The 23,207-nt window shown below is 41.4% G+C and overlaps 1 protein-coding gene across 3 annotated transcripts in view; it reads left to right on the top strand.

Moving 5' to 3' along the window:
- The window catches only part of MICU1 (mitochondrial calcium uptake 1), a 216,030-nt gene extending 194,920 nt beyond the window's left edge, over nt 1-21,110 (top strand). For all 3 annotated transcript variants that reach the window (XM_075072636.1, XM_075072637.1, XM_075072639.1), the window contains exons 11-12: nt 12,100-12,189; nt 18,811-21,110. In XM_075072636.1, the coding sequence (XP_074928737.1) occupies nt 12,100-12,189; nt 18,811-18,971 (251 nt within the window). In that variant the 3' untranslated portion in view covers nt 18,972-21,110. The remainder of the gene's footprint in view (nt 1-12,099; nt 12,190-18,810) is intronic.
- Nucleotides 21,111-23,207: the final 2,097 nt, after the last annotated feature.

Raw genomic sequence — 23,207 nt, 5'->3', positions numbered from 1 at the left:
GCTGGGATTTGGGACTCCCTACCCCTCTAGAGGAGTCTGTCTCTGCCCTAATGTGAGCTAGGATATGAGGGCGTTAAGTATCTGGGGGTGTCAGAGCCCTGCTCCCTGCACCCCTGAGTGTGCCAAGATTTCCTGCCCCCATTAGCCAGGTTCTAGAGCAGCAGTTCTCAGCCTTTAAGTGGCCAGAAAAATCTTGTTCTTATATCCCTGATAACCTGATTTTTAAAATTTTGCAAGAGCAAAAATATTTCACTTGAGACAATACCTTATTGTACAGTAAATTAGCAAAGAGCCTCTCAGATCATATCGCATGCATGTCCCACACTTACTCTGTGATCCTCTTAGAAATTTGGAATGCTATAGATCAGTCCATGACCAAAAGAATATTAGATTTTTCCTCAATAAGCTGTTTAAAATACTATCATTCATACAACAAAAAACAAAAACCATTCTGTATCCACTGCCTCTTCAGTGCTGTCATATTCCTGAAGGCTTTGGCTATCACTGAGTGAGTAGTCAGTTGCCTTGTCCCAGCTTAATTTACCCCCGCTGGCAGCACTCTCAGGTTCTGTCAGGATTGTTGCCATTGGCTAGCTGGTCTACAGAGTAATGCCTATATTAATGGATCATAGCTAATTTGTGTGGCTTGAGTATTTATTCAAAACATGAAATATTCACAAAGATGGACATCCAGTGATCACAGAAATACTGATAGATTGTGTATCTAAAGCATACTTCACTAGTGAATTCATCTGCTGAACTCCATCAGCACTCCCAGAGTTATGTAGTAGTGTTGACATTTAAGTTATTGTCCAGGAAGCTTCAGAGATAATGCACCCTTTAGAAGAATGAGCTGGTTCATCACTCTCAGAGCTATTAATTTTGTCTGTCTGCAGAGACTGCACAGCATCCTGTCAAATTCATAAGGTTTTCTTTATAACCACAAAGGCCAGGAAAAGTCATTAAATTAGGCGAAAACTGATGGCACCATCATAATATTGAAAAAAACAAAAGACCAAAATGATGCTCCCTCCTTAAACATGCTGACCCCACAATCACTCTTTGCAGGCAAGAAGACTGAGAAAAGAGGCAGGTCTTCCTTGTGTGCTCTGAAGGTCAGCAAACTTGGGCTTGTGTAGTATCCAAATTTTGCATATTTGCCTCCCTAAACCTACCTTAGAGTCAAATTGTCCCTATCAAAAAAACAGATGTTAAACACAGGGCCGGCTCCAGCTTTTTTGCCCCCACAAGCAGCGAAGAAGGAAGAAAAAGGGGGGAAAAAAATTGGTGTCACTTCGGTGGCAGCTCTACTGCACCACTTCATTCTTTGGTCCGCCGAATTGCCACCGAAGATCTGGATGTGCTGCCCCTTTCCATTGGCCACCCCAAGCACCTGCTTTCTGCACTGGTGCCTGGAGCCAGCCCTGGTTAACAGCAGCTAGCTCTCTGTCAGTGAAACCCTTAAATCTTCACTAGCCAAGCCACTCTTGGCTATCTCTGAAAACCCTTAAATCCAAAGTATCTGCACTCTCCATGTAGTCTTGTCAGAAAATAGAGCTTAAATCTAGTCTATTTGACCTCCCCAACCCTATTTATGCAGTTCCTTGTTAGAGCACAGCTCTTATACTGACTTCATTCAGTCCATATGTGCAGCCTCTTATTAGCATTGACTTTCACCAAGCAGTATCTGGGACCAAGCATGTTGGCCAGGTGCTACCGTGGACCCTAAATATAGAGTATCTGAATTCCCTCTGCATAAGCATGCAAATAGAGGTATGAAAAACTATTGCAGTATATCAGAAATATTGCTGATAGGAATAGCTAACTTTGGTCAGGCATATTTAGAGAACTCTTTAAATTTAAAAGACCTAGACAGAGTTCACTAGGAAATACATATTCCTGAAAAACTTGACTTAAATTATATACTGCTATTACTGCAAATGTAGGTCTCATTTGAACTCAGAAATTAAAGATCTTGCACAGAAGTTAAATTATAGCAATTAAAATATATATCCTTCCCAAAGTAACTTTTTAAAATGTGTACGCTGACAGTTTTATAGAAGACTTGCATAAAACTGAAATGCAAATTATCTGGGAAATAAGTTCACCCAAACTATTTTAAAAAAGCTTTCCATACATTAATGAACTATATCTCACAACAACTTTATATGACAGATAAGCACTGCTGATGGCTAAAGCCTGAGATACAAAGATAAGTGACTGTTCCAAGGTCACGTCATTTAAAGCTTAGAGCCAGGGATAGAACTCTCATCTCCTGACTCCCTGTACTGTGTTTTAATCATTATAGAATAATGCTGTTAAAGAAAGCATTTATCAGAATTACGAGTCAAAGCCAGGGTAATACTTGTTTATTGGATCAGAATTCCCATACCTTAACCACTTGATTTTTCTGAATATTGTATAAATACTCAGGAACCAGCAATTGCGTAGAGACATAGACAAATTATTGCAAAATACATAATCAATATCTTGGCATTTGTAGTTGCTGCTATTTCCAAATTGATTGCATAAGACTTTAGGACAGCTCAACGAAAGCAATTATTACCATGTAGTCCAAGTTATGTGTTCTGAATAGTTATGAGGCAGTGTAATTGGTTTACAGTGTTAAAAGAAGACATGGTTTCCCTGTCTGCTGATCTAAGGAGGTTTTTGCTGTAGTCACCCTGTTGGCCATAGAAATGCTGAATACAATAATCCAACTTACTCCCACCCAGAGGCTGCAGGCAGGATCAGAGCCCTACAGTGTCTAGGCACTGTACAAACATATGAAGATACAGTCCATGGTCTGAAAAGCTTACAGATGCCTCTGGGTTTTTTTGTATATATTACTTTTGAGGCCTTTCTGCACCAAAACGTTAAAAATTCTGGGCACAATATTTTAAAATTCTGCAAGTTTTATTTGTGAATAAATAAATGCAGAGGCTCAGCATGGCAGTGGGGAACACAGACCACTGGGTGCATGAAGGTGGGATATCACCCTGCAGCCCCCCCCGCCCCCGGGACACGGATTCAGCGGTGAGCCTGCACCCGCCCCTGATGTAGCACAAGGCCTGGACCTTCCCGAGGAACACCATGGGGCTCTGCACAAGGTGCACCGGGTGTGGGGCAGGCAGGATCCAAGTATGGAGGGGCTCAATGTGGGGGCATCCAGGTGTAGGGTGAGAGGATTCTGTGTGGAACAATCTGGGTGCAGGCAGCTCAGTGGGGGGTCTAGGTGTGGGGGGATCTGGATGCACAGAGCTCATTGGAGGGGTGTTTCCAGGTGCAGGGGCAAGGGGACTCTGCAGGGGTTTCCAGGTGAAGGTGGTTGGGGCTCAGTAGAGGTGTCTGGGTGTGGGGGGCTCAGTGGCGGGGGGTCTGGATGCAGTTAGTTGGGGGTCTGGATGTGGGGGCTCAGGGTGGTGCAGGGTGTAGGGCATCGGGGTGGGGGGTTGAGTGGAGAGAGCTCTGTGGGTGGTGGTCTGGGTGCAGGGATGGGGGTCTGGAGGCAGAGGGTCTGCATGCATATACACACAATATTTATAATATCTCTCTTTCATAGTACATTAACGTGTGTGTTGAGAGACAGTGAAGTTATTTTAAAAGCCATGATGTTTTGGGAAAAGAGAATGCAGGCAAACTGAGAGAAAGTCTGTAATTGTCATTTTGTGTATAATATTCAAGGTTTGTACTCACAACCAAATAGAACAGCAATAGACTTTAGCTATGAGTTGCCTTCAAAATTTCCCCTTTGCCCTTGAGGATTGCTTGGCAGATAAAAGGGATTAATCTGATCTCTCTTCACAGCAGTCCAAAATCATAATCTTGAACAGCTACAGCTGTACGATGACCACAATTTTTCAGTTTTTTGACCACTTCTCCAGTAGTAAGACAGGTTATTTGAATCTCTGTCACCATTGGCATTGCAGCATGGAAAAGGACTTTGCATAAAAAGCAATTACACAGAAATACTCTAGGAGCCACTTTTTCTCATCTTCACTTCAAAATTTCATTCTGTTGCTGCTTTTTTCCCCCCTTTTCTAAATAGCCTATGCAGAAGAGTGCCTGAAATGGTCCTGTCTTTCTAAGGTGACTGGCTCTATTAAGATACACTTCAAAATTAAGACGAAGCCTGTGCAGAAAGCAGGATTTACCATCTTTGCATGCTGCTGCCTGTAATTTTTTGCACACTCCACTTGCAGTAATTAAGCATTCCTAATGCACAGTTCCAGCCTTCTCATTACCTGCTGACCTGGCTTATGTGAGCATATGTGTAGGAAAGTGTATTGTGAAATGAACCAGGGGATTTAAATTTACATATTTTCTTCAGTGGTTATTTTATCTGTCCTCATATATACAGCACCTTTGATGGACTTCACAAAATTTTAGTGCTTGTCTACGCTGTGCCAAAGTGGGGACTATAGGGGTGCACTCTGCAATATACACCCCTGTAGTCCGCATTGTGGCATAGTATAGTCAGAGGTGTTCCCCGCACAGCAAATAAGTGGCATTCTTGAGGCTCAGCTTTCTATATGGGCTATAGTTGCTTGGTTTAGGATTAATTAAGCACCTTGCCAGTGACCTGAATTACTTGGCCCAGACTCTGCAGGAGCCATCCAGAGAGGAAGGAAGCAGATGTGTGCCAGGTTATTAACTATGAATGTCAACAACATTATACGGGGCATGCTCGGACATCTGTTTTGTGTCCGCTTGGTCCAGGATTCATTAGGCCGCAGAACAATAATCAACAAAGTTATTTCAGGCTCTGCAGAGGCATGCTGAAAGACTGTCAGGATATATGGGGTATTCAGATTTTATCTGGCCCTGTTGATCTTTTGACCCAACATAAGTTGAACTTGTCCATGTTGAACTAGATAGGAAAGTGAAACCTGCTTATCCCCACAGCACTGAACACTTGCAATATTTGCAGGCACTTTGGGATTAATTGTCCGTGATTATCCCTTAGAGTGTAAGGGGAGAGGTGGAAATGAACTCAGCTGCTGTAATTTAATTATGATTCATGGATGTTAGATGCAAGTGTGAATAGATTAAATCATAAATGCCTTCATCAGATGCACCCATTAGCTTGAATTGCAGTTGATTATCAATGTGAATGCCTTGTATCTTCCAAACTAACTTATGCCAACGGGGCTATTTTGAAGAAGGGAGTGTTTGCGGGTTCAAAAACAAGATTGGGGTGTGTGTGTGTGTGTGTGAGATTATTTTAAGAGCTTAAGTATCAGAGGGGTAGCCGTGTTAGTTTATAAGGTGCCACAGGATTCTCTGCTGCTTTTAATAGCTTAGACATCAGACAATTCTAAATGGACTTGACTGTTTCAGTGCGTTCAGGCGCTCTTCAAAACCTTTTTCTTTGTAAGATGTAGTATAATTCATAATGACTAAATGTGGGTGTAGGTTACATACAGTGAGTTTCCCCTGTTGTTCAGTTGGCAAGGGCTTGACTCAAAGGTGTTTAGCACAATTGATCCAGTTTCTCTACAAAATCTGCTTAGGAATGATTCCTCATTTTTTCCTAAGTAAATTCTGACCCTTGGAATTAAAAAGCACTTACGCAGACAGCAGCCACATCACATGGTACACAGGCTACTTCTGATATACAGAGCACAGTCACAGAAGAGAATTAGTGCTAAGATATTAAGGGGCTTTTGTAGGCTTGAAAGGTATAATTATAGTTTTAAAAAGGCGTGGCTATCTCTAGAGTGTTCATGCACATTATCTAATTTCTTAGTTTTCTCCTAAAATATAACAAACGGGGCAGGGGGGACATTTGCCTTGGGAGATAGGCAAAGTGGTTGCAAGACACAAATTGTGGGTGCACCACAAACAGAGAGTGCCTGCTGTGCCATTGTTTCATCACCATTGAAATAAAGTGTTCTGTAAGGTTCATCTTAGCAGCCTGATCTAGAAACCAGAATTATTATAAAGCTGTGAACCCTACTGTGGTGTTGGCAGCTTACTTGTTTTCAGGGGCAGCTTTTTGATCTTTAGCACTGGTAGTCGGATCAGGAACTTCCATCATGTTAATTGGCAGGTTGGCTGTTCTCAGTGCCAAGGAAGGGAGCTATTCTCCATATAGTTAATCCCAGGGAAAGTGTTTGTCAACTTTGCATCACTGAACTAGAATCAAAAACAGCAGATAACGGTCAGCACTGCTGGGCTTTCACTGTGGTGAAACCTGCAGTGATGCAGTATTTCTGCCTGTCTGGCACAACAGGTATCTAGAGGTGTAAGTGGAAGCTAATTAGAGATACAAACGCAGAAACAGAGAGAAGGGATTTTGGGAATAAAAGAGAACCTGTGTAAAAAGAACTAGCAGGTATTATACAGAATCATCCCTTTAGCATATCATAACACTCATTTAAAAAAAAAACAAAAAAAAACCTTTTGACTTTTACTAGAAACTGCTTTTATGCACTAATTGAGTATTTGAGTGGTCTCTTAGTGCTTTTTGCTTTTTCCTTTCTCTAATTAATATTTCTGATAGTTATTTTTCTTATTTATAAAAGACACCTAATTTTTGGGAATAACGAGGGAGGCAGAGGAATTCATTTGTGTTTGAAATGTGATGGTTTTGTCTTTCTGCCATTTTGCTTTTCTCTCAAGTGGTGTCTATAAGATTCTCAGTCAGATTAATCTCTTTAGAATTGCACATTTTCACTGCTTGTCCTTAAATTCTTTGGGTTCTCTTTTAAAAATCAGCCCTTTTTAAACTCTTGACTTACAGCTAACAAACCATGCAAATGTGGATGGTTTTTCATTGAGTATTGCTACATTAAAAAAGGCATTCAAAAATCATTTTACTAGCATCTTCTCCTTCTCTTCCCTCCATACACATTCTGTGCCAGACTCATCAATCTCTAGGTGGTTTAGGTACCACTGCAGGGGGACAGAGCATGGGTTACATGTGGTCATCTGAAAACATGGCCCATGACTAGTACTCTCCTAAAGCTTGTATTTTGTTACTTCACCAATAGGCATACTCCTCCCTTCTCAGGTTCCTCTGCTACTATATCAAATTGATTGTAATACAATGTCAGACTGTACCTGATGCAATTGGCATCAATGAAGCACTTAAACTAGAAATTAATTGCTGATTTCACCTCTTGTACCCTTCACCAAACTCACATATTGTTTTATGTGAAGCAAATGACTAATATTAAACACAGCTCTTACATCCCTATTCATGGATCTCAAAGCACTTAGTAAGCTGATTTATTTTACTCTGCATTTAGGAATATTGTCTTATCTTTTTTGGTAGTAACATGTAGACACCCAGATTAGAAGTCATAAACAATGACTTTTGATGCATTTGGAATGTGGGGGGGAGTTGTTTCGTGTTTTGAAGAGGGAGAGAATGTTTTTTGAGGGGAAATATTACTATTTGTTTGCAAAACCTAGCCCACATGTTTGCAATATGCAATGGTTCCCCTTCTAGTGCAAAGCCTTCTGTGTTCTCAGTTCTATTGAAGATTGCAAAATTCCACAGTGCAGGATCAAAAAATTTTCTAGATGACAAAAGATTTCACAGCACCGCTGTTGAATTATTGGAAAGTGTAGGGTCACAAGTGCTCTGTCTATTGTAAAGAGGTGCTAATTTTTGTATTTAAATTGATTGTATGAAAATGAGAGACTTGTAGCCTGGATAAAGGCACTATCTGAATACAAATATTAAGAGTAAATTGTGGCATAGTATGTTTGCAGGGGTTCAACTTCCCTAAAGACTTTTAACGATAACAAATGAATTTATAAAGCACCCTTTTGCCACAGGTACTTGAAGTTCTGTACAACATAATAAGGACAAATTAAAATCATATATTATCATTATATTGAAACCTATCCTTTTAAAATACAGAGAGATGAGAACTATGTCGGTGTTCTTCATTCCTAACCTGCATCACTCCTACCCCACTTCTGCACTTCTTTTCTATCATTACATTTTAAAGTTAGAACTGGAAAACAAATCCCTAATAAATATCAGCATATGTCAGCACAGATGACCACCCAGTTAACCCTCCTCACCTTGTCCTCTATAATCCAATTATCAACCCCAAAAGAAAAAATAGAGGGAGGTAGCTGAATGCTACCAATGTGAATGTATAATGGTTATATATTATGCTAAGCCATTGATTTTTGTACAGCAAGAACTACTATAGCAACCATGCTGAATTGAGAGTGTTGTGACATGCATCACTGGCCACTAAGGACTCTGATGAAACTACCAAATGCCTTTTCACTTGTGGCCTGAACTCACCCTCTAGACTGAGATGCCACTAACCTTGCTATGAACTCTCATTACTGCATATTGCAAGTTTAATATCACAAACCTCTCTACAAAGCCTGGTCGGTGATGATGCAAGATGTATGATTTTCACAGACGCTGGAACTTTCCTTTTTGAGTTTATATCAGCTCTGGACTGCTTAGCAGGAAAACAATATTCAGCCTGCAGGAACCCAGTGTTGCAAAGATGACAATTCATATGTTTTTTCAACATGGAGGGGGGAAAACCTTCTTACTGACCATTCAAGGAATAGAGAGTCTGTGAGCAGGGGAGGTGGGAAATTATATGTGGAGGGTTTGCTCTCATTCTGATGCTTTCCTCTCATTTCAAGGAGCAAAAAGTTAAAAAACCCACAGTTCCAGTTACATGGACTTCGCAAACAAAGAAGAAATAGTAGTTTTGGCTGGTGGGTGGTTTTCTTTTGTTTTGTTTCCAGAATTAGTGCTTAATGCTTTTACTTCAGTAAAAATAATAGCAACATTTCAAGGTTCATCAGCATCCCTACAACAAAGCACTGTGCGTGTATAGTGTAGGAACACCGGTCTTTTGAGGAGACTGATTTCAAGGAGAGAGTTGAACAGAATGGGGAAGAAATTTAATTTAAAACTTCCTGAGAAAAATACTTTGGATGGTAGCTTTTTGTAAAATGCTATTCTTCTTCGAGTGCTTGCTCATGTCAGCTCCATTCTAAGTGTCTGTGCGCCCATGTGCATAGTTGTCGGAGACTTTTGCCTTAGCAGTATCCATAGGGTTGGCTGCGGTGCCCCCTGGAGTGCTGCATTCACGCGTTGGTATATTAGGTGCTGATGACGCTATGTCCTCTCAGTTCCTTCTTACTGCCCATGATGGTTGGAGCACCTTGTCTTGCAAATCACAAGAGCATTACCGGTTCTTTACAGCCTTTGTTTATCTTCTTAGTATATAGTTTGCAGGTACTAAGTTAAGTGTTAGGTTAGTTTGGTAGTTAGAATCCCAGCTGGGACTTCTCCTCGGAGCAGGGCATGCCCCATTCTCCTGGTTTCAAACCATGCTTATCATGCAGCAGGCCGATGCCTATCGGTGACCCCCCTCACAGCTGTTTGAAGTGTTTGAAGGAGTCCCATAGAAAGGACAAGTGTCGAATCTGTAAAAACTTTTGACCTAGAACCAAAGGAGCAGGATATCTGTGTGAGGGCCCTCCTCATGGAGGCTCGCTTCATCCTGCATCAGAGCCCTTCCACTCGGACCCCACACCGAGCACTTCGATTTCAGTGCAGAGCACAACGTTAGCACTGGACTCCGCCCCGCACTGTTCCCCCTCGCCAGTGCCTAAGAAGCAGCAAAAGAAGAGGAGCCCTACTGGCACCAGAAGGAAAAGGGGCTTTTGGAAAGGACTTAAGTCAGGCCATGTGCCTGCCCTGGGGCTTCATGGGGTTATCGCAGAGGTCGATTCCCCAGCCCAGCCAGGAATCCTTCTCTGACTCTGGGGAGCAGCAGGGGACTCTGGTCTCTCCCAGGGCCCTCATTGCCCAAAGCGGCCCTGGTGGCTAAAGAACAAGTAGGCTGACTGGCACCGCAGGTGCCGCAACAGGCAGCAGATTCGGCTAAGGGCAAGCCGATCATGGGAACGCCTCACAGAGCAGTGGAGCACCCTTGGTCATCAGACCACAGGCACAGATCTCCATCTCCACAGCCTTGGACCCTGGCACTGTATCCTAGGTCTCCCAGGTCCTCGCTGCGCTCTCCCCCTACAAGACATGGGAAACCAGAGTCAAGACACTGGTCCCCGTACCACCAGTACCGGCAAGCTTCCCATCAAAGATCACCATGACCCAGGTCACCTTCACCCAGACAGTCTCCCAGATTTCAGTCCCTGCCCAGGCAGGGCTGCTCCTTGTCAAGCCATTGTTCCCATTCCCCCTGGTACTGTTCATTGGGTAGGCACAGTTCCTCGCCCTCACCTCGCTGGTCACCAACCAGAGTCAGTCGGTAGACTAAGGCCTCAGTGGCTCCACCCTGGAAGCCAGAAGGGCAATGGTAAACAGGCATACAGAGCACGGTATAATGGCATACAGAGTATACTTATAAAGTTTGCAGATGATACCAAGCTGAGAGGCGTTACAAGTGCTTTGGAGGATAGGATTAAAAGTCAAAATGATCTGGACAAACTGGAGAAATGATCTGAAGTAAATAGGATGAAATTCAATAAGGACACATGCAGAGTACTCCATTTAGGAAGAAGCAATCAGTTGCACGCACAAAAAATGGGAAATGACTGCCTAGGAAGGAGTACTGCGGAAAGGGATCTGGGGGTCACAGTGGATCACAAGCTAAATTTTGAGTCAACGGTGTAACGCTATTGCAAAAAAAGCAAACATTCTGGGATGTATTAGCAGGAGTGTTGTAAGTAAGACGAGATGTAATTCTTCTGCTCTACTTCGTGCTGATTAGGCCTCAACTGGAGTATTGTGGAAGTGGTTCACCTGCTGGACCTCGGACAAAGGCATTAAGCCTGAGCAAGCCTCACTGCAGTTAATCCTGGACTATCTTCTGCATATCAAGCTCCCTTTCAACTATCAAGGTTGACTTGGTGGCTATCTCGGCCTTCCATCTGCTGCTTGAGAGAAGGTTGATTTTTGCCCAGGACATGACTGCCAGGTTCCTCAAGGGCCTTGAGCACTTCTACCCCCATGTTGCTCCGTGGGACCTCAATCTGGTGCTGTCTCGGCTCCCAGGACCCCCCTTCAAGCCTCTAGATTTCTGCTCTCTCCTTCTCCTTTCCTGGAAGGTTGTTCTCCTGGTTGCAGTAACATCTGCCTGCTGGGTCTCTGAGATTAGGGCACTCAACTCGGAACCACCCTACAGGGTCTTTTACAAAGAAAAGATCCAGCTGAGGCCACACCTGGCTTTCCTGCCCAAGGTAGTCTCTGTTTCATACGGGTCAGGACATTTACTTACATGTCTTTTTTCTGAAGCCGCATAAGTCAGAGGAGGAGTGTAGGCTGCATTCCCTAGATGTCAGGAGGATGTTAGCCTTCTACATTGAAAGGACCAAGCCATTCCGCAAGTTGACGCAATTGTCCATAGCTATGGCTAACAGGATGCAAGGTTGCCTGGTGTCTGCTCAAAGAATTTCTTCTTGAATCACCACCTGTATTTGCTGCTGCTAATATCAGGGAAAAGTGCCATCCCCAGCTATTGTAACCGCCCACTCGACCAGAGCACAGGCCTCTTTGGCAGCTTTTCTGTCCCAGGTACCTATCCAGGACATCTGTAGGGTGGCCATAGTTCATGTCCCACTACGCACTTACCCAGCAGGTCTGGGACGATGCTGGTTTCGGTATGGCAGTACTACAAGCTGCTAAACTGTGAACTCTGAGCCCATCTCTGAGAATACTGCCTGTGAGTCACCTAAAATAGAATTGACATGAGCAAGCACCTGAAGAACTAAAAACAGTTAGCTACCTTTTGTAACTGGTGGTCTTCAGAATATATTGCTCATGTCCATTCCTTTACCCACCCACCCCCACCCCTCTGTCGGAGTTGCTGGCAAGAAGGAACTGAGAGGGCATGGGGTTGGCGGTGTCTAATATACCGATGCATGAGCGCGGCTCTCAGGAGAGCGCCACAGCCTACCCTATGGATTCTGCTAAGGCAAAAGTCTCCAACAACTGTGCATGTGGCTGTTCGCACACCTAGAATGGAACGAACATGAGCACAACATCTTGAAGAAAAACAGTTACAAAAGGTGAAAGATGAAAGAAAACACTTATTTAAGATTACTGCATTCTATTAATAATGTATCCTTATTTTATTTCAGTTACCATGCAGCAGGTAGCGAGGACAGTGGCAAAAGTGGAGCTCTCAGACCATGTGTGTGATGTGGTGTTTGCTCTTTTTGATTGTGACGGTGAGTGGTTTTAATTTACTGTAATAGGTCTGACCTTTTCATATTCCCAGCATGTGCCCAGTGTGTTGTATAGTTTCTGTATTCCCCCTCCAAAAAAAAAAAAAACTGAAAGAATCAAGCTATAAAAGCTAAATATGTTATTTGAGCATTTCGATAATATTTTCTTTCCAAGGGATGAGTTGGTTGTATCTGACAAACTTTTATCCGCATCAGAGCACTCTTCTATTGTTCCCCATTTTGCAATTTATAATGTAGAGAGATACTAAAAGTAAGATCAATAACCAGAGGCAGTCAAAATGAATGAGATTTGGAGGCTTTCTCCCTCCCCATCCCCTCCACTTCCAGGCTAACTGGCTTTTTATCTATTGTTTTCATTTCTGCTCTCCAGCTTATCAATAGCATGAAAATACTGCTAGACTTTGGCCTTCCATAGCATTATTATCCATTTCATGGTGGTATTCACTGTTCCCTTCACCCTATATTATAGTTTGCTGTTTGCGTTGTGGTCTGTATTAAAAGCTTGTACTTTTCAGAGGGTTTCATTAATGGCATTCAGTGCTCTCTGAAAGTTTTCATATATCTAACTTAAAAGTTTGAGGGTTTTATAGGTCAGATTTCTGACTGAATAGCTCACTGCAGAGAGAAAACAGACTATTTTCTGCTCTCAGAAACATTATATGTTTAACAAAATTATTAATTATGGCCTATTGTTGGTAATAAGAATATTTAGCACTAACAGGGTACTTTACATTTATAGCTCTGTACAAATACTAGCTAATTAATGGTAGCAATGTGCATTGCCATGCAAGAAGCCTGGAATTTATTCCCAGTAGTTTGCTTTTTCTGGCCTGCTCTTGTCACTCAAAAGCAATCTCAGGTTGATTAAGGAGGAAAATTACTGAGCTCAAAAGGAGGATGACTGCAGTGCAGGTCTCAAAAGTGGGAGCTGAAAAATGGAAGTTGAAGAGCTCCAAGCTCCTCCAGCAGGGATGCTGAATTAACAATTAATGGTTAACTCAATGGTCAGCTCAACGAATACATGCACTTACACAGCAGAACCAAAGTTCAGTTAAAGAAACTAAGAACTATAGTCTCTAATGCTAAACTAGGTTTTGCAGATCTCATATATAAGGATTTTATTCCTGCTGTGGTGATTTTTCAGTATCCCACTAACTAGTTTAATTTTTCCCTTGTGGATAGAAACTCAGGGCTGGATGTTGTCCTCTGTGCAGGGCCACCTAGGGGAGGAGGGGCAAGTGGGGCAATTTGTCCTGGGCCCCGGAGCAGCCCCGTGAGCCCTGGCCCGGTGGCACTTCAGGTCTTCGGCGGCATTTCAGCGACGGGGGGCCCTTCAGTGCTGCCGAAGATGCAGAGCGACTGGAGGGCCCCCCACCGCCGAAATGCCGCCAAAGACCTGGACTGCCACCGGGTGAGTACAAGCGCCACAGCTCCCCCACTTTGCCCCCAAGTCCCCTGAATCCTTTGGCCAGCCCTGCCTCTGTGAACAGTAGCAGAAGCATTCAAAACTGCAGTATATATGCCATGCCTTCAGACATTCAAGTGAAATATTACATTCTGGTAATAATTGGACTGTGCAAACCAAGAGTATCCTCTGTGCAATGGCATTTTGTGGAATAAGCAACGAGTGTTAGTCACACTTGCATTGTGGAAGTGAATATACTTAACTACAGACTCACAGTGATCGTGTCAGAATAATGCGTGGCGAGCCAGAACTTAATGCAGTTTGTAATGAGACTAGTGAGGTTGGCTACTTCAAGCACTGTAACTCTGAATATGGAAGTTCAGTAGCTGCCCTACAGTGAGTATATTGGATACTTTGTTTAACCAGCCTACCCTCCTGTGACATTACACTTTTCTATGACATCGTAGCTGGAAATCATGCCAGAAGCTGGGAATGGGTAACAGGGGATGGATCACTTGATGATTACCTGTTCTGTTGGTTCCCTCTGGGCCACCTGGTGTTGGCCCCTGTCAGAAGACAGGACACTGGGCTAGATGGATCATTAGTCTGACCCACTATGGCCATTTTTATGTTCTTATGAAATGCCACTGCTCAACTGGAGAAGCTGATTAGCCAGCTCATAACATCACTCCATAACATCACATCACTTCACTTCTTCACAGCACTGTCACAAAACATAGCGTCCTCATGTAATTAGCACTTAAATGGCATTTTACATCCTCAGAGTACTTTGTAAACACCAATTTTCATAGTATTTCTCTGAGGTACATAATAATAAATAAGAGTTGTTATCTTTATTTTACATCCAGGGAAACTGAGTTAAGTATTTGCCTAAATCCACAGGGCAAATCATTGGCAGAGCCAAGAACATAACCCAGGAGAATTTACTGTATCTCTAGTTATCCAGTGTATTCAATGCTAAATCAGGTGCCTCTGTTTTAAATATTGGTAGACTAATGGCTCATCATTTTTTGCTTATGTTTTCTTTTAATATGCAGTAGGTTCATTGTGTCCTTAAAGGGGTAAATGTACTCACTATCTAGATATCCAGCAGGGCTCTCAAATCACCCATTTTGATATGCTGTCCATCCTCTGATAACTGTGTATGTGCAAATAGTTTTGTGTTCACTGTTGATTAAATGATAAATGCATCTTTGCAATTGTCTGTCAATTTCCCCTCTTGCTTCCAGCATCATATTCTTCCTTGTACCTTTGGTGAAAGAAAGTTGAATCACATTTTTCCAAAGTAGTTCACTAGCGATTCCTGATTGGATCTGCAAGCCAGATATTTTGATCTGTAATTAGAGTGAATTGAAATGTATCCAAATAGTCTCCATTTGCATACTCTCAGAGGAGATTCTGTTTAATGTTTTGATACCAAATCTTTAGAGAGAAAAGACTGTTCTGTTAGAGAAATCTTTTCAAAGATAGGAACATAGTATAAAAACAGACAGATCTCTTCAGTTTAATTTAGCCTGTGTATACAGACTTTCCTAAATATGGCTTAAGGAATGAAACTGCTGAAATTTTTTTTTAACATGGTAGCAAGTCCTGATGATGGGTGAGTGATGGGGGAAGGAGTGCTGAGAAAAGGATAAATTTGTGGTCTTAAATGAGACTCTAGAGTTTCATACTGGAAGTAGTTATGTAGTTGCTTTTCTATCAGATAACATAGAAGCTAAAATGGCAATACTGGATTAAGAAGTGGACTGCATATAGAGAAAAGGATTGTTCTAAATCAGCACAAAGAGCAGAAAATAAAGTTAGCAATGAGACCCTGTTTTTAGGAATAATTATGGGGGTTTTCTAGTTCCTTGTATGTATGTATGTACACAAAGTACAGAATGAACGAGAGGGCTTTGTTGAGAGAGTTATATTTCCAAAAAGCCTTCAGTTTTCAAGCCTCTTAAAACCAGTCGGAATGAATAATATCCTGCATGATGGATTTTATTGGGCCCCTCTGCCCAGTGCACCAATAAAGCCACAGGAAATCGGTTGAAATATCTGTCGCCAGATTATTTAAAACAAAAACAGTGTTGGCTAGAGCTTTTTAAATCAGGACGGTCTGAAAGCTTTGCTTCCTTGGAGTATTTCGTGATTTACATGCAGAGTGGGCAGGGGACAAACTCTGTAGAAACGATACAATTAGGAAGAGACAGGTTGTCTCTTAAGCAAGAGTTTAAATGACAGACACGAAGCAGGAAGAAGCACTGGGCGTAGAACTGTCAGGAATCCTTTCTTCTTTCCTTGTCAAATGGTCTTGGGGAAACAAACATATGCCTACAAAACTGTTAGTAAACTAGACAGGGATTTCAGAGACCTGGATGTCTTCCAATGAATTGGAATGTAAAGGCACTGCATCATGTTGTGTCTCTGAATCTGATTGGGAATAGTCCCTTCAGAGTCTGTCAGTATTATCATTAAAAATCCTAGGGATTATAAATTACCCATAAAAATTAGCTGTGGAATAAAACTTGCCAAAATGAGTCTAAGTCTAGGAAGTTTTTTTTAAAAAACAGATATCATCTCTATTTCAAACCCTGTGACACTTCCTAAATTACTTGCATGCAAAAAAGTCTTCTCAAGAAGTTTCCACATTCACAATACTCCGAGCTCCACTTCTAACTTTATAAACATTCCGCTTTGTTGTGATTATTCTTTTTTTAGTATCTTCCATATTTCCTTTGATAAGTCTCCCATCTTGGTAGATTTGTCCCTGTTCATTTTTCCATCTAAGATCCCAAGTGCCAGGTCTATGTATGGTGCAGTAGCTAGGTTCAGTAGTGCAGGATGAGTTTGGAGTTACAGATTGGACCCAAAGTTTCATTGGGTTAGTCAGTTTAAGTCAAACTCTTAACATAGCAGTTTAGAGAGAAGCCTTTGTAACTCTTCACAGTCAGCTTTGGACTTAACTATCTTGAGTAATTGTGTATTGTCTGTAAACTTTTCCACCTCATTGTTTACCCCTTTTTCCAGATCATTTACGAATATGTTGAACAGCACAGGTCCTAGTACAGATCCTACTATTTACTTCCCTCTCACTGTGACAACTTACCATTTCCTGTCTTTTAACCATGAGAGGAACTTCTCTCTTATCCCATGACTACTTACTTTGCTTAAGAGCCTTTGTTGAGGGACATTGTCAAAGGCTTTCTGAAAGTTCAAATGCATGATATCTTTGTCCACATGTTTGATGACACCCTCAAAGGATTCTAATAGATTCGTAAGGCATGATTTCCCTTTACAAAAAACACATTGACTTCTCCCCCAACATATCATGTTCATCTATGTGTCTGATCATTCTGTTCTTTACTATAGTTTCAACCAGTTTGCCTGGTACTGAAGTTAGGCTTACTGGCCTGCAATTGCCAAGATCACTTCTGGAATCTTGTTTAAAAATCAGCATCGCATTAGCTATCTGCCAGTTATTTGGTACAGAGGATGATTTAAGTAATAGGTTATATAGCACAGTTAGTAGTTCTGCTAGTTTGAGTTCCTTCAGAACTTTTGGGTCTCCATCTGGTCCTGATGACTCATTGCTGTTTAATTTATCAATTAGTTCCAAAACCTCATCTATTGACACCTCAGTCTGGGACAGTTCCTCAAATTTGTCACCTAAAAAGAATGGCTCAGGGGTGGGACTCTCCCTCACATCCTCTGCAGTGAAGATTGATGCAAATGATTCATTTAGCTTCTCCACAATAGTCTGGTCTTCTTTGAGTGCTCCTGTAGCACCTTAATAGTCCAGTTGTCCCACTGTTTGGCAGGCATCCTGGTTCTGATATACTTAAACCAATTTGCTATTAGTTTTTGTGTCTTTTGCTAGTTGCTCTTCAAATTCTTTTTTGGACTGCCTAATTTTACTTGGCAGAGTTTATGCGCCTTTCTATATTCCTCAGTTGGATTTGACTTCCAATTTTTAAAGAATGTCTTTTTGTCTCTAATCTCCTCTTGTAGTCTGTTGTTTAGCCATGGTGGCATTTTGTTTAGTCTTCTTACTGATTTTTTTTCTTATTTGGGGTACACATTTAATTTGAGCCTCTTATTATGGTGATTTTAAAACGTTTCCATGCAGCTTGCAGGCATTTCTCTTTTGTGACTGTTCTTTTAATTTCTGTTTAACTAGCTTCCTCATTTTTGTGTAGTTCCTCTTGTGAAGTTAAATGCTGCTGTGGTGGGTTTCTTTGTTGTTTTTCTCCCTACAAGAATGGTAAATTTAATTACATCCTGGTCGCTTTACTGAGTGGTTCACCTCTTGGACCAGATCCTGTGTGCCAGTTAGGACTATATCAAGAATTGCCACGCCCCTTGTGGGTTCCAGGACTAGCTGCTCCAAGAAACAGTCAGATGTTGTCATATGCTGCTTGACATAGGTTGAAAAAAAAATCTGCCAAATCATAAATGATCACAAATGGGACTGCATTGCAGTGTCAAAGATTTTTGCCACCTCTGAATCTCACCAATGTCAACATATGAAATGTGAAATTTTCCTTATTGCTATGACAATAGTTGGGTCTTTGGAAAATGTCGTTGAACCTGTCATGCATTTTCATTTAAGACCACTGTGTCAGAACTCCTGACTGCAATGAATCACAAAGTAAACATTTTGATAAAAGCATTCATTGTTTCAATTAGTAATTTGGCCTTGTCCAGAAAGGATGCAGAATTGTAATTGGTGATATAATAATACTGTCAAAATTGAACCTGCAATCATTTTGCTCAGCTGATTGTCCTGAAATGATCCCATGGGGAGAAGCATTTTTCACATTTTGTAAAATGTGAATTGCATATGAAATTGGAATTAATTTACAATTTGCTATTTCCAAGCTTCCTGCTGGGAGATGCCATCGTGCTGAAAAGCAGCGCTATTGTGACACCAGCCATACAGTGGCTGTCAGCAGGAAACTCTGAAGTGTTTGTTTTAATCAAAAACTTTAACTTCAAATATAATGTAAAATTTGTACATTGTTACCAGCACTTTTCATGGCCTGACCTGTCAGGAGACTAAAGCAAAACATGAACCAGTCTCTTTCTCTTCTATAAAGGAAACCAAGCTTTCGGTACTTCCCTCCAAAGATTTCTAGGCCTTTTATTTTTGTACTTTCAAGTTAATGAAATTTTTTTCCCTCTTCCCTTAGGGAATGGAGAGTTGAGTAACAAGGAGTTTGTTGCCATTATGAAGCAGCGACTTATGAGAGGTTTGGAGAAGCCCAAAGACATGGGATTTACACGACTCATGAGGGCAATGTGGAAATGCGCACAGGAGACAGCTTGGGACTTCGCTATGCCCAAACAATAACTGCAGCAAATGGAAGAACCTGGTTTACAACATGTTATTGGGGCCATAAATCTATCTGTACTGCTCCTGTAAAACATGCCATTGTCAATGCTCTGCAGATGAACACTCCTCACACAGAAATCTACTGAATGATAACAGACCCATTGCTACATTGAATTAGAAAAAAACCACCCAAAAGACACAGACTGTTAACAACTGGAGTTTTTCCAAACACCAGAACAGAAATTGGAGCCTATTGTATATTCTACTTTAATTTTTCCACTGCTGATGCCTCTTTAATATTAATCTCTCAGGAAAATTACAAGAATAATTAGTTCTGTGTATTGAAGCCACCAGTTTCATCTCCATGGTATGCTCCAGTGTCCAGCAAAACCAAGATTTTATGCAGAATTGAATATGGATAGCTTCAGACAACAATCTTGGTCGGAACAGTCCTATATGTGTCGAACAGTGGGACAGAAATGCCTAGCAAATCTACTAGTAGCAAATCCTAGTCTTTTGCTCCTGAATTATTTTTAGTTTAGATTTTAAGCATTATTTACAAAAAAAAAGTGTGTTTAGAATGAGTTTTTGAAAGAGAGCTGGGTTTATAGAAAACAATATCAAGCTTTGTTTATTACAGAAGCTGTCCATAAGATTAAGGGCACAGGGGTATCTTGCAAGCTTGGTGTGAAATAGGGATATGCCTGGTCAACCAGGGGGCTGTCTGAGGTTTAGTTACTGCCTTGGATATAAGGAGTTTAAAATGGCTTAATTTTTTTCCCACCTTTTTCCTCCCTCAGAAGAACCCTGCCTTGCATAAGCAACCTAATGTATATGCTCTTTGTAATTCTCTTTTTAATAAGGGGCTCCTCCCCCATGAGACTGTCCTTCTATATGGGGTATTGGCTTTAAGGCTGCTTTTTACTGTATGCTTGAACACTGTAAAATATTACTTTAATTACACTGGTTCACAACAAAAGCAAATGCTCATCTTTCATCTGTGTTTATGGGAAGCCTCGTGACTTTAAGTCACATCTGACTTTTTTGGCAGCAAGTCAACAAAAATCTGAATCTCTCTCTGCTGAAAATGAACTCCTACTAAATGTAAAAGGAGAAAACATACAGCATCAGTTTTAGAGAAGGCTGGAGGATGGAATTCTGTGCATCGTCCGTTCTCACTCACTGGTAAATGTGCTGCTTGTTTTGTAAGGATCTGTCGACTGAGGTTTTATGTGGCCAGTGTTCGGCAAAAAATCTGATAACAGTGTACCCTAAAGTACATTGATTAGAAAGCTACCTTCCCCCTTTCACCTCCACACTTCAACTCTAAGTCTGACATTGTTAAATATTTAGCCTTCCCTGGCTAATCTAATAACTTGTCTATGTATGGCATCAAGTATGCATCCAGATTGGAAATAGCATTATTTAACCCCATGAAAATCAAGACAGAAATGGATTGTCCCATCAGGTTTGGGCACCAGTACAACAAGGCTACACCAATCACTTTGAGACACCTTTGTGATACCTACTTTGAGCATCTCTCAAACTTCCCATGCAATTGCTTCCTGCATTTTTTTCTGGGTTGGTACAAGTATGATGAGAAATAGTTTTTCCTGAGGCTGATGAAAATCCATCTTAAAAACATATTAGTTCCTGGGCTTGTTATTCTGTTAAGCTTTCAGAAGAAACCATTTCATCCAGTGCCAAAGGCCCTAGAACCTCAGGACCTAGATTTAGCATCTTGTCTGGATTGACAAGGAAACTTTCCCACTCCCACCACGTTTCAACAGGTTCACATGAAAGATGTTTTTTCCTTTTATTTTGTTGAATTAGTCTTGGGTGCAAATAATTTTAGCAATTTAGCATGTACAAGTCCAAGTGTTGTCAGATAAAAAGATATAGCTTCTCTCTACATTCACATCAAGTATGTGAAAAAAAAAACTGTCTGTAAACTATCAAACCCCAACCACATTTCATAACTGAATATTACAGTGCTCCTAATTCACTTCACAAATCCTAACTCTAGAGCATTAATGTAATCTATTTTCAAGAGAGAGAGCTCCACAGAGCTCAGGTGACCTGAAGAAGAGCTCTGTGGAGCCTGAAAGCTTGTCTCTTTCACCAACAGAAGTTGGTACAATAAAAGATTTTACCTCACCCATCTTGTGTCTCATATCCTGGGACTAACATGGCAACAACACGCAGACATCTATTTTCATGTCCATTGTCTCAGCCCTACGCTACCTTCTAGTGTGAAAATAGTAGTAGTTTTCAAATTCTTTTACATTTATTTTTACTAATTTTTTTGGCAGTTATTGAAAGTCACCACCTTTTCATGAATATTCAGTTGTCCTTGTGAAAGGTGTTGGTGTCTAAAGGAATCCACATCATAACTGGCTTCGTTGCTAGTTTCCACCAAGAAACAAAGGACTGAATGGGCATGAAGACAACCACTTGCTTACTCCTGGTCTTTCTAGCAGAGAGGGGAGGGGAACGTATGCTGCTGCTGCTGCCTCTGGTCTACCCACTCTGTGTATAAACTTATCAACCAGCGATCTTTGACAGCTGTGCAAACCTCTCTGAGAACTTCACCGCTCCCTTTGTTTTTTCTTTTTAAACAAAACTAAGTGCATGTTAAAGCCCACTACAGAACTGAATTCACCAAAAAGCCTCTGCTGTGAATATGAAGAACAATGCATGGCAAGTATGAATTGCAAAGATCCGATTCTACTGAGAGCTAGCTAGCCTAATCAGTTGCAGTAGCTATACTGTCCTCCATTTTGGATTTTTTACTCCAACAAACACGTTCCTCGGCGCGTAGAGCAATCAGAAGCAGAAGAATTTAAAGCAAAAGAAGGAACCACATGCAGGATCCTTCAGGACAGCCAAACAACCATCCACTACTAGTTTGGCTCCTCTTGGAGACGAAAGAGCAGACCCATCTGCAGTTCATCAAGCTGCACAGTGGAATCAAAGGGAGCTGAAAGATCTAAACACAAATACGAACGCTCTATTTTTATCCGTTGTCAGAAGGTCGTTGACTGAGACCAGTGCAGTCTCTGCCATCCCCAGCTCAAAAGCTGGACTGATGAAGTTGAGAAAACATGAGGACTTCAGGTACTGAGTTGCTTTGATGCCACCTTGTTTATAATCTTCTCAAAAGGGAGATTGGTGAGTGAGTGATAGTAAAGCAGGAATCCCACTGTCAAGATGGAGTCTTAATGAAAAAACAGACAGTTGTTTGTTTAAGAGATGATGTGACCCTACTGTCCTGAAGAGAGGGAATGACACTTTCTGCTAAAAATAGGTCCTGTATCTGAGCCATAGGTTTTAATAGCCAAGAGGGACAGGAGATAATAGGATGGACCTTATTGAGGCTGGAAACAAAGTACAGAGCCCCAAAATTGGGCCACCTTTCTATGTCATACCATCCTCTTGTCCACTCTTCAACACTCCAGGGCTAGTTTTTGTAGAATAAGGACCTCTGCAGAAGAAGACATAGTGAGACAGCTGAGGTAAGGAGACTAGAACTGAAATCCACAGAGGTGGGCATTCTCTAAAAATTGCAGCAGAATCTCTGGTTATGCTTTCTACTCAGAGTGAGCATGGGGATGGGAGGAAAGAATGTGCTGACACTAGCCACTGCTGCTCACTCGTTGTGGAACTGTTTGTGTGTCCTCCAAATGGTTAACATGTATGGGATCCATTCATTCGTAAAGGCTAGAGCATGTATATTTCTCCTAGAATTTCATACAGCCGTTTGTTTCATATGTGCCCCTTTTGAACTGAATTGGACGTAAACCCACTAAATGAGCAGGAGAAACTTTTAGGACTTTTTTGTTAGTAGATGTGTTCTTTAGCAATCCCTGCCTGGATGAAGAAAGCAAGCTGGATATCTAAAAGCAGCAGTGACTTGCTAGAGCAGTGAAGAATGATTGTCTGAAGTTCTGGAGCTCAGCTGCCTCTAACCTTTGATTTACATATTCCCAATTAAATAGTTAAAATAAGGCATAAAACCAAACTGACTTTTTTAAGGGTCAAGTCTCCAAGGCAGTTACAGATCATTTAATTTAGTAGAGGACTGTGAGCAACATGAGTGATACAAGCGAAGATTTTATTTAATATAAAACAATTAGGCAAACAGGCATTACAATGTAACCATGCAGTGCAGGATACTCACGTTCTAAAATGAAATGTGGGAGAAAAGTGGAGTAATAACAAAAGTAGGGATCAGTGGCAACCCTAGGGTGAAGG

This window comes from Chelonoidis abingdonii, chromosome 15 (genome assembly GCF_003597395.2).
Source record: "Chelonoidis abingdonii isolate Lonesome George chromosome 15, CheloAbing_2.0, whole genome shotgun sequence".
NCBI lineage: Eukaryota > Metazoa > Chordata > Testudines > Testudinidae > Chelonoidis > Chelonoidis abingdonii.
This window is presented reverse-complemented; position numbering and strand designations above follow the sequence as displayed.